Here is a 12515-nt window from a genome sequence, read left to right on the forward strand (position 1 = left end):
TTCTACATTTTTATATTCCTATCATCTAGCACAGCACCTGGCACATAGTAGGGGATTAATAAATGCTTGTTGATTAATCAATGATTATAGTAAGGATTCCTTTTCAGGTATGGGTTGGTTTAGGTGGCCATCAAGGTCCTTTCCTATTCTAAATTCTGTGACTTTGCCACATAGCTGTAGTGGCACCTCCAAAAGATAACTTGGGTATTGTTATATTATCTTCTGGTCCTGCCCATAGGCTGGCCTAGGCAGGGCCTGGGTTGGAACAATGGGGGCTTTGGTTGGGTGCAGCAAGGTGTTCAGATGAGGGGGAAGGGGAGGGGCAGGGAGCAGGTACTTTCCCAAAGAGCCTTGCCAAAGGGTAAGGGCAGGGCCGAATTGTGGCAAGAGCAAGGCAGAAGTCAGCAGCCAAGGGCACAGGTTTGTGAACTGGAAAAGTCAAACAGTAGTGGCGTGTTAAGGAAAATCCAGAGCGTCCAGGCTTGCTGATTGAGAAGCTGAATGGGTTTGAGAAGGTAATAATATCAAAAGAGGAGGCTGGGTTGAAAGTAGGAGCACAAAAAAAAAATAAAATAAAACAAAAAATTTTAATTTTATAAAGAAAAAAGGAAGTAGGAGCACAATTTGGTGGGGACTAGGGAAGAAGTGGGAGGTGAAGTACAAGGTCCTGAAATTCTGTGGTTAGTAATTGAGAAACAATAAGCATTTATTAAGCACCTACTGTATGCCAGGCACTATGCTAAGGGGCATTGAATTAGATGAAGAAAATTCCAATTCTCCATACTTTCCATTCCCCTCTTCATCTTGACTGTGTATCACAGACCTCTACCCTCCGACTTATGAATTCCCTGTGGCTGGACAGCACTGGCTGTCACTGTCTTACACATACCTGAAGGAATGCATGAACCTCTCCTTTAGGATCTCTTTTCTCTGATCCTCTCTTGCCTTTATCTCTCCAGTCCTCTATTCATGATCCCTTGGCCTCTTCCTTGTACTATGTCTCTGTCCCTAATCTTGGCAAAGATACTGGAGTGGTTAGTCATTTCCTTCTCCAGCCTATTTTATAGACGAGAAAATTTGAGGAAAACAGGGTTAAGTGATTTGGCCAGAGTCAAGCAGCTAGTGTCTAAGGCTAGATTTGAATTCTGGAAAATGAATCTTCCTAATTCTAGTACTGATGCTCTATAGACTATGCCACCCAGCTACCCAATCTGTGTTTGTGTGTGTGTGTGTGTGTGCACATTAAAGTATTTTTTGCCAGGCAACAACAACCCTGGGAAGTGGGTACTATTATTATCCCCATTTTTACAGTTGAAGAAACCTAGGCAGACAGAGGTAAAGAGTCTTGCCCCGGATCACACAGCTAGTGTCTGAGGCAGGATTTGAACTCAGATCTTCCTGGTTCCAAGTCCAGTGCTCTATCCACTATGCCACCTAATCAATAAACCAATCAACAACTATTCATTAAGTACCAGAACTTATCATAGTGCCTGGTACTTAGTAGCAAATAATAAAATGTTTATTGAATTGTTGATCTACCATTTAAGTATTTTTGCCAGGCATTGGGGCTACAAATATATATGTATATATAATTATAAATACACACATATTTCTTTACTTTTTTGTGTATGTGTTTTCTTTTTGATAGAACGAAAGCTCCCTGAGGGCAGGAACTGTTTCATTTTTGTCTTTGTATTTCCAAAGCCTGGCAATAGGTACATAACAAAAATACTTAAATTGTGTGTATGTACGTATATATAAACACAGAGAGAAAGAGACAGAGACAGAGAGAGAGAGAGAGAGAAAGGTAATTTGGGTGCTTGAGTTTGGAATCCCAAGAGGCAGAGATGAGATGATGCATTCCAGGGATGGGGGAAACAGATTGTACAAAGGCATGATGGTGAGAGATGGAAAGTCAGGTGTGAGAAACAGCAAAGCCATTTTGACTGGACTGAAGGCATGGTGAAGTGGAGTCATGTGTAATAAATCTGGAAAAGTAGGCTGGAGCAACACTATGAAGGGCTTTAATATTTGCAAGAAAAGCATCCTTCAGCCATGGAATTCTAACCCTCTCAGGTGCTGGGGGGCACCGTTGTCAAATGAAATCATCAGGTTCTAACTCATTATGTGGAGAAATTCTAGTTTCCTCATCCTGTTTCCTCTTCCCTCTTTTCTTTCAGAGGATGAACCTTTATTGCCTGAAATCCCCAAGTGTGATGCAAATGTCCTGGAGACAACAGTGGTGCTGCCTGCCACAAAGCTAGCCAATACTCTACGGGATGTCCTCACCTACCGGGCCTTTGTGTCTCAGTTCCACAACTTTCTCAGGGGCCTGCAGCTTCACACAGACTATCTCCAAAATAGCCAGTTCGACACCTGGAAAGGTAAGTCTGATTCTGGGACATCCCTATTTTTTGCCTGACTCCATTTGGAAGAAATGCAAGTGGCTTTTTAGTTTGCCTTGTAGGTGGACAAAAATCCTCAAATTTCATTGGCTTACAAGTATTTTGTTTTGTTCTGTCTTTGTCTGGGCTGCAAAATTTCCCTTCTTGTCCCTCAGTTCAGCAGCATCAAGAATAGTGGTGGGTCAAGGAAGCAATCAAGCAGTCAATCAACAAGTATTTTTAAAGTCCCTACTATGTGCCAGGCAGAGAGAGAGAGAGAGAGACAGAGAGAGAGACAGAGAGAGAGACAGAGAGAGCCCCTGCTTTCTAAGTCCTTACATTCTTGGTACAACCTTAGCTCTGGAATCAGAACCCACCTCTGACAATTACTACCTGACTACCTGTGTGACCTTGGTCAAGTAAGAAGAAAAGGGGAAAGGAATCAGTATTTATATAGCATCTACTATGTGCCAGGCATGATAATAAGCACTTTTTACAAAATATTATTTCGGTTGATCCTTACAAGAACCCTTCTAGGTAGATGCTATTTTTATCCTGAGGAGGAAATAGAGGCAAACAGAGGTTAGATGACTCGCCCAGGGTCAAACAGCCAGCAAATGTCTGAAGCCAGATTTAAACTTGGGTCTTATTGATTCCAGGCTCAGTGTTCTATTCACTTCACCACCAGCATCTTTAACAATTACTACCTGTGTGACCTTGGTTAAATCGCTTCGTCTCCTTGGTCCTCAGTTTCCTCATCTATAAGAAGAGGGATTGAACTCTGAGGTTTCTTCCACCTCTCGATGATCTTTGAGGGTATGCACCTGTGCACATAAAGCAGCAATAACCTCAACGGTGAATACCTTCCTCATTTCCTCATCCTGGCTTCCTTTAAGACTCAGATCAAATTTCACCTTCTGGAAGAGCCCCTTTCCTGCTCCTTCACTCCACTCCACCTGCCAACCCCAGGGCCTTCACTCTGAGGTTACCTAACATTTACACTATACGTACAGTGAATTTACTCTTACTGTTTATACATTGTCTCTCTTCCATTAGGGTTTAAGCTCCCCAAAGACAAGGATCATGTTTTTGCCTTTCTTTGTATCCTGGTGCTTTAACACTGCCCTTGACACATTATAGGCATTTTAAAAATACTTGTTGTTGATGAAGAGGAGTACCAAGGCTTTGAGTATCACTCCATTTTTTTAAAAAAAAATTAATTCATTTTTATTTTTATTTTGAATACCAAATAGAATGGGCATGTATGCTTGTGCATGTGTGTGTGTATGTATGAGTATGTATGTTTATGTATAATATGTATGTATGTATTAGAAAAGAGGATTGTCCATAAAAATGCTCATCTCTATGATGTATAGCTTGATTTCTTTTGAAGTATATAAAATCAACCTAAGCTGTCCTGCCTATATAATTTTCTTTCTAGACTTCTTTTAGTTCTTTTCTCTCCATTTAAAAAAAAAAAGAGAGAACTCCTCCAAGACCCACTTTTCTTTCTTTCCTTTTCTTTCTTTCATCTCTCTTTCCTTTCCATTCTCCATTCCTTCTTTCCTTTCTTTCCTACTCTCTTTCTCCCTCTTTTCTACTCTCTCTTTCTTTTTTTCCTTTTTTCTTTCTTCTTCCTTCCTTCCTTTCTTTCCCTGTGTTCCCGCTTTGCCCTCCCACCCACCCCCATTGGGAAAAAAAAGAAAAAGAAAAACAAAGCCCTTGTGAATGCCTTTCCATTTTCACCAACTTCTTACTTTGCTGCATCCTGATGGATTTGTGAGCCTGTCCCAATAATTTCCATCAACAAGGACTTACTGAGCCAGGGTGACCAGCCACATGCTTGGCCCCGAGCCAGAGCAGCTCCATAAATTTGTTAGGGCTGTGTTAAGCCCTTCCCTTTCACTGAGATCTAGTGAGATGATCTAACTGGTTTTCTCTGCCCATACTATGCAAGATCAACCAAAATCCCTAAGAGAATGTGATCTTTCAATGACCCCAGGCAGAAAGGGATCTCAACTTGCTTAGAGGCTATATTCCACATTGGTGGAGAGGATGGCAGGACTAGAGAATGTACAAGGGACAGCTGGGTTCTCTTGGTGTTCAATGGGCCTTTTGCAGAAGAGACCAGTCTGGGAAGGATCAGACAGAGCAACCAGTCCCCACTCAGTACCCCTTGCTATCCGCTGTTGCTAAGGGAGCGGTGGTGTTACAATTAGCAGGGGTATATTAATAACTGCAAGGGCTTGACTTTCAGACACAGTGCTGGATTGTTTCCCAAACCGTCTGACGCAGGCTGAGAAGCATCTCTGCCTGCTGGATACTGCATTCTTCGTCAACTCCAGTTACCCACCCCTCCTGAGACCCGAGAGGAAAGCTGATATTATCATACATCTCAATTATTGTGCAGGTTCCCAGATAAAGGCAAGTGATGGGAAACAATCATAGCAATGGTGTGATGAAGGAGAAAGAGGGCTAATTTGGAGTCGCAGGACCTGGTTCTTTCTTGGACAAGAAAACAGAAACAAAAATAAATTTCTATTTACATGGAACTTTTTTTTTTATTTTGAGAATTTTCCAGTACCTGAAAAATCCCATGTCTTAGAGGGAAAAAAATGTCATGGTGTGTGACCTTGGGCAAGTTACTTATGTTCCCTTGTCCTCAGTTTACTGATCTGTAAAATGAGGAACTGGCTAGAGGAGATGATCTAAGTTCCTCTTAACTGTAGATCTTTGATCCTGTGAATGAGAACTCACTCTCATCTCATGTTTTAAGATTTCCAAAGGTCTTTCCTCACCCACCTGTGAGATAGGTACTACGTGTATGCAGTGGAAAGAATACTGAGCCTGGAGTTGGAGGTCCCTAGATTCAAATCTCTCCTCTGATACTTAGCTTGCCACCTGTGGGACCTTGGACAAATCACGTAACACCCCTGGGCCTAAGTGAGAGGGTTGGACTGTATGACCTTCAAGGTCCCTTCCAGCTGGAAGACTACTTATGATCCATATATCCCCATTTTATAGATGAGGAGGTAGTTAGGTAGAGCAGTGGATAGAGCATGGGGCATGGAGTCAAGAAGACCTGAGTTCAAATGTGACCTCAGACACTTGCTAGCTGTGTGATACTGGGCAAGCCACTTAACCTCTGTTTGCCTTAATCCACTGGAGAAGAAAATGACAAACTACCCCAGTAGCTTTGCCAAGAAAATCCTACAGGGGATGATGAAGAGTCGGACATAACTAAACAAAAACAGCAACATAGATGAGGAAAGCATGACTCCAAGAAAGGAAGGGACTTGCAGACAATCTCACAGGTAGAAAGTATCACAGCTGGAACTTGAACTCCAAGGCACAGAATCACAGATTTAGAGCTAGCAGGAACCTCGGAGATTGCCATACACTTCTACGCCTTCTTTTTAAAATGAGGAAAATGAGGCCCAGAGAGGTTAAATAAAATTTCCCAAGCATCTGACTCCAAGTCCAGAAGAGAAGGTGCTCTATTTTATGCTTTAATCAGGTCAGCCTAAAACAGATTCTGCCTGTACAGACCACACTAAATCCTTGGTCTGAGCCAAGAATTTTGGAATCTCTTCTGAGATCGATTCACTGGGGCATGTAATTTCTTTCTTTCTTTCTTTCTTTCTTTCTTTCTTTCTTTCTTTCTTTTTGGCCACCCTGGAGAACACATGGGCTCTGAGCTGAGAGGACGTAATGTTCTCTGGAATCCTAGACCAAAAGAGGTAGAAGCTTTGTTGTTTTTCATGAATAATATGAGCTCAGTCATCCCAATGACTAAGGAGATATCCAGCTGCTAATCATATTCATCTAAACATCTGGACTAGAATTTTAATCAACTCCATTAGTAGTAGACTCTTATCCTAGACACTGATCTGAGCCTGTTGCATTTGGAAATTCTTCCATATCTTGTGCTGAAGAAAAAAAATGTAATAATTAAGAAAAAAATAGATCTTAATTCTAAAGCTTTATACCTTTTTTGGGGGGGGGGCTAGGCAATGGGGTTAAGTGACTTGCCCAGGGTCACACAGCTATAAGTGTTATGTGTCTGAGGCTAGATTTGAACTCAGGTCCTCCTGAATCTAGGGCTGATACTCTATCCACTGTGCAACCTAGCTGCCCTAGTTTTACATCTTTTAAGGACACCACAGTGTCTTCATTTTTCAAAGTAGAAGGGAGAGAAACTTATACAAAATTACTCCCAAAAAAAGCATGTTACAGGTTTCATATTTACTTTGATTTTTACTTCTCATTTATTCAACCAATATTTATTAAGTATCTCCTAGTGCCAGGAACTAGTAAAGATACCAAGATGAGTAAGGCACAGGTCCTACCCTCAAGAATCAAAGGGTCAGAGACAGTTAGGTGGTGCAGTGAATAGAGCATCAGCCCTGGAGTCAGGAGGCCCTGAGTTCAAATGTGGCCTCAGACACATAACACTCGCTAACTGTGTGACCCTGGGCAAGTCATTTAACCCCAATTGCCTCACAAATAAGAGAATCATAGGGCTCTAGAGCTGGAAGAGGCCCCAGAGGTCATTTAGTCTAACACCGCCTCATTTTACCAATGGAGAAAATGAAACTCAGAGAATCGAAGTAACTCAAGGTCACACAGGAAGCAAGCATCAGAAGCTAAATTTGAACCCAGCTGCTCTGAATCTCTAACCAATGATCTTTCTAATAGTACTTAATAAATGCTTATTAACAAATTGATAGAGTGATAATCGATTAACTAATTATAGTTGACATGGATGGAGGGCTCTGAGGTTTGTTAAGCGCTTCATAGATGTTATCAGATTTAATCCTCATAATAAACCGCTTAATAATAAGTTCATTACTACAGATGTTGTGATTCTCATTTTTATAGAGGAGGAAACTCAGGATCAGATGGGGGTGGGGAGGGTGTTACAGGGAAGATAAGACATATAAATATGTCAGCTATATAAATAGCTGATAGAAGTTTGGTCCTGATGAGGGCAGGAGAAGTACAAAGGGCTACAAAACTGTAACAATAATTAATAATAATAATAAATAACAATATATAATAATATATTGCAAATAATAACAAATAATAATAATAAATAAATATCAATATGTAATATATTGTAAATAACAATAAATAACAAATAATAATAATAAATAGCAATTCCATTTTTATAGGGCTTTTATAGGGAGGCTTCATTGGAAATGCTTTCATTCTAGTTACCTAGCATTCTTTCCTCTGGCTCTTCTTTATTCTGAAAATAATCCAAAGTGACAAACCATTTGGGGGAGCTAAGTTTGTTCCCTTCACCTTGGAAAACATGAAATTGGGTCCAACGGGGTCTTGGGCATTTCTCATAGCAGAAACCAGTAAGGTCTGTTGCATTGAGAACCCAATTAAACGTAAGTATTTATTCAGTGACTATTACGTGCCAGGTACCGTGTTAGGTGCTAGGAATACAAAGACAAAAGTGAAACATGACACTGCCCTCAAATATTTAGTTAACAATTACATAGCACTTTAAAGGTTTATATGAGGAAACTGAGGCTGGGAAAGATTAAGTGACTTGCCCAGGGTCACATAGTTAGTAAGTGTCTGAAGATGAATTTGAATTCAGGTCTTCCTGACTACAGTTTCAGTACTCTATCCTCTGTGCCACCTAGCTGTCACTCAACTGCCTCAGTTTCCTCAACTGTAAAATGGAGATAATATAATAGGGATAATAAAATGGAGCACCTACCTCAAAGTTTTGGGGAAATCAAATGATATAATATTTGTAAAGCATTCAGCACCATGCCAGACACATAGTAAGTACTTAATAAATGCTTTTTCCTTTCTCTTTCCTTGTTCCCCGCTCAAGGAGCTTAGAGTCCTGCCAGGGGAAATAGCATGTACATAGGATGGGGAAGAAGGATTGCACTGGTGATTTTATTGGTAGAAGGAACTCTTCCTGGGTGAAGAAACACCCTCTACCAATGCAGGTTGGCATTTTCTCTGCACTTTAGGTGTTAGGGTGTTCTCCCCAACATTGAGAGGTTAAATGACTTGCCTGAGGTCATATACTCTGTATCAGAGGCAGAACTTTGAACTCAAGTCTCCAGGCTTCAAGACCAGCCCTCTATTCATTACACCATGCGATCTAAAATGTTCCTATAACATATAGGTATATATAAGAGAGATACAAGATAATTAGAGGGTGAGGGGAAAGAAGGCATTATCAGTTGAGGAAGATCAGGTTAGGTTTGTTGTAGGACAGGTGGCACTTGAGCTGAGCCTTGAAAGAAGATTCAGGGCACCTGGGTGGCACAGCCGATACAGCACCACCCTAGAGTCAAGAAGACCTGAAGTCAAACTCAGCCTCAGACACTTAGTAGCTATATGACCTTGGGCAAGTCAGTTAACCCTGATTGCCTTAAAAAAAAAATCCCCCACCAAAAAAATAAACCTGGGATTCTAAGAAGCAGAGTCACATGAGGAGCAAACCTCGGTACAGGTGAGCACAATCCCACTTAAGACTCATGTTTTCTCCTGTAATTTTTTTTTTCTAGCCCCTAAAACAGACCTGTGAGTACTGCAAAGTGCAAAATATCCCCTTCCCCAAATACAGTGTGAAAGAAGAAAGTGAGGAGCACTTAAAGGAGTGTTACCTGTTGACACCTGACGAAGATGCCCCAGATGCCCCAATAATACTGTTCTTTCCACTCATCAATGGCTCTTTCCAAAAGTATAAAGCCCCAGGTAAGTCACTCTCCCTTTCAGAATCACCCTAGGCTTGGTCCCAACGATACTGATAACCGTTTGAATGAGAGCTCTAGAAATAGGAATTCTTTTCATAGGGGCTACAGGAACCTTTGAGCTAATATAGTTCTTTGGTTAGAAAAAGGGTAGACCAAGTTGGCTATAAAGCTACACACCAGAGCTTTTAATCAGAGCAAACAGGGTTTTGCCCCAAGGCAGCGGTGGGGAACATGTGCTCTCAAGACCACAAGTGGCCCTCTAGGTCCTTGGGTGTGGTCTTTTGACTGAATTCAAGTTTCACAGAACAAATCCTTTTATTAAGGGAATTTGTTCTGTGAAGTTTGGATTCAGTCAAAGGGCTGCACTTGAAGACCTAGAGTGCCACATGTGGCGTCCAGGCCTCAGGTTCCCCAACCCTAGAGCATTGAAAGGTAAAATTATTTGTCCGGGATTACTCAGCTAGTACCATATTTCACTGCATAATCGTCACCACCGCAAAATCATTGCATCCTGTTTTTTCAGTTCAAAAACTAGTTTATCACCTTTCATCGAGTAATCATTGCATGGTATAATTGTTTGTCAAGTCACTTAAAAGGTAAACAGAGCAGTACTAAATTCACCAGTGGCATATGGATACCCATTTATCTCTCGTGTGTTGTAAGCCACGAGCCTAGAATTCTCAGCACACTTGCATTGTCAGTATATTTCCAAAAGCTGGCTTGTGTGGTTTGTTTAGAGCGCTGCAGTACTAATTGTATTGCAAGGGGAGCAGGCAGGCAAAGCTGCCATGAGTAAGTCATGTGATATGGTAAGAATTGCATCTTCCACACTAGCTAAACCGTACAGTTCATATGCCTATACATTTACACGTGTAGAACACTTCTTTCTGATTATGGGTAAATATAAAAACTATTCTTTGGGTTTCAAGCTGAAAGTGATTGTGTTCACTGAACAGCATGGAAACAACTGCAGAAAGACAGTTTTCAGTGAGTGAAAAGTTGGTGTGAGATGCAGAAATGAAAAGACAAGTAATACTGGTATAATTTTTTTTAAAAGCTTTACATAATGGTCGCACTCCACATTTTTGCAAAAAAATTTAGCATAAAATCTGCAATGATTGTGCAGGCAAATACAGTATGTTTCAGAGCAGGACTTAAACCCAAGTCTTCCTGGCTTTGGGGCAAGCTTTCTATCTACCACACCTAGCATATACATAAAGGGTAAGAAAGAAGCATGTGATCAGGAAGAACCCCAAGAGTGACCATCAGCTTGGGAATTCTAAGGAGAGCCTGCAAGGGGAGCAGGAACCAGCGCAGAAGGGTCAGACTGCAATCCAAGAAATGTTATAAACCAAACCCTTTCCTTGACTGGATTCCTCCTTATTTGGAAGGATTGATTCCAGATGCTCCACTATCATTGGGGTGTTCCCAGTCCTTGGGAGGGATATAGATCAGAGGTCAGCAGAATTTTGAGAGTGACTGGAGGCCCCCCTTTGCTCTTCCCTTAGGTGTGGAACGCAGCCCAGAAGAGATGGAGGATGGACATGTTGATATCTACAGCGACAATACTCCCTATGCCACCAAGGAGGTAACTTACACAGAGTCTGCTTTTGACCGAATGGTCAACCTCTCTGAATACAACATCTTGAATAATGCAGACATGATCCTTCAAGGCTTACGCCTAGCCATGGAAAGGAAGAAGCAGTTAAAGAAAGCGTGTTCATTGTAATCATGGTGACTCTCTTGGATGGCATTTCTGTTTCTTCCACCATTTCATCAAAGTCTAATGCCAACTGATTAGTTGGTAGAGGACATACTCTCTCACTGAGAGATGGACACAGTCAAACTGACTTGGACATGTACCATCTTCATATACTAGGGAGAGGGAGAGATGTGAGGGAAGGGAAAAGGCACAAAGTAACAAATGAGAGGGATGTTGGGCTTCATACCCAAGATTAAACTATTGGAGTTTTTTTAATTTAAAAAAATAAATAAATAAAACTCTTCCTGAATAACTCCCTGAAATGACAGGGAATACCATTGCCACAGGCTCAGGCATGCCATCATCTGAGAAGGCTAGGGGCTGTGACAGCGGGAAAACAACAGAACCAGAGCTTGTTTTAACTGAGAAGAAACTTGATACAGTAGAAAAAAGGGGGAAAAAAAGAGTATTGGAATCAGAAGACCTGAGCTCAAATCCTAGTTTGTCCATATGTACATATGTATACATATATACATATGTATGACATAGTCATACATACTATTTGTGTGACTGTGAACAAGTCTTTTAACATCTAGTTGTAAAATGAGGAGAACTGGGCTACAAAAAAACATCATTCCTCTATAAAGTGCAGATAAAGACTTCAGCTTCTTCTCTCTCTCATTGGCAGGGATGTCCCAAGAAAACAGGGGATGTGATCTGTAAAGCAGTTTTAAATTTCTCTAGAAAAAAATTAAATTTGTATTGTTATGGTCATTTTTATTGGTCAGGATAATGACAATGTGTGTACGATTAAGCCATCTTGGCATCTTCAGTAATGTAGTCAAGCAGGTCACCAGATTTTAGTTTGCCACTGACCGTTCAGAATTGGAATGGACTCGATACAACGAAATGTTGTTTCATCAAGTAAGCGGGGCTCCAGCATTCACATCTTAGCAAATGCTAGGCAAAGTTCAAGACATGTTTGGATTGCTGATTTTAGGGAATAGCACTGCTTAGGGGCATAGCTTAGAAACTACGATAATGGCACCCCCCCACCCCCACCTATTCTCCCCACCCCCCACCCCCGCCCAGAACAGTTTGAATGAGCCTGTAAGCAGTGAGAGACCTGCAATAGAGAATTCTGAGCCAAGTTCGTGGAATGCCGTTGACTTCACAGAATAGGTGTTCTCGGGATCCAGAAGCCAAGTTCAGCTCAAAGAATACTCTTGGAGTACTTGATTTTGGGTCCTCTTCCAACTCTACCTCTTTCCTTGCCATTCACCATCAGGTCATGATTACTGTTATTTATCATGTAAGCATAATCTACTTAAATTATTGAAGAGTGAGCCAAATTACCTTGAAAACTTATGTAATGAGATTTATATACATGCTGTATCATATGAAAGTAGTAATTCATTAGTGGACTTTAATACTGAATTAGACTGATGGCCTAACAAGTGTATTTGGTTATTCTGCTTTCATTGCCTGATAACACAAATGTGAGTGACCTCCTCGACACTTTCACACCTGGATTACTACCAGAGTCTGCTAACAGGCCTCCGACTCTTTCCCGCTCCAGTGTATCCGTCATATCCTGGCCATAGGACTCTCATGGGTTTGATTGTCATTTCCAAGCACACGCTCCCAGATCTGTATAACAATAATAATAATAATTAACATTCATATGGTGCTTTA

The 12515-nt window shown here is 41.1% G+C and overlaps 1 protein-coding gene across 1 annotated transcript in view; it reads left to right on the plus strand.

Annotated features, from left to right (window-relative positions):
- PLA2G4E (phospholipase A2 group IVE) overlaps positions 1-12515 on the plus strand; it is a 70510-nt gene extending 57995 nt beyond the window's left edge. Inside the window, exons 17-20 of the mRNA XM_027870148.1 lie at positions 2181-2384; positions 4642-4808; positions 8930-9119; positions 10627-12515. Of these exons, the coding sequence (XP_027725949.1) occupies positions 2181-2384; positions 4642-4808; positions 8930-9119; positions 10627-10847 (782 nt within the window). The 3' untranslated portion in view covers positions 10848-12515. The remainder of the gene's footprint in view (positions 1-2180; positions 2385-4641; positions 4809-8929; positions 9120-10626) is intronic.

The sequence above is a fragment of the Vombatus ursinus genome, unplaced genomic scaffold (genome assembly GCF_900497805.2).
Source record: "Vombatus ursinus unplaced genomic scaffold, bare-nosed wombat genome assembly UNPS02014794.1, whole genome shotgun sequence".
Taxonomy (NCBI): Eukaryota; Metazoa; Chordata; class Mammalia; order Diprotodontia; family Vombatidae; genus Vombatus; species Vombatus ursinus.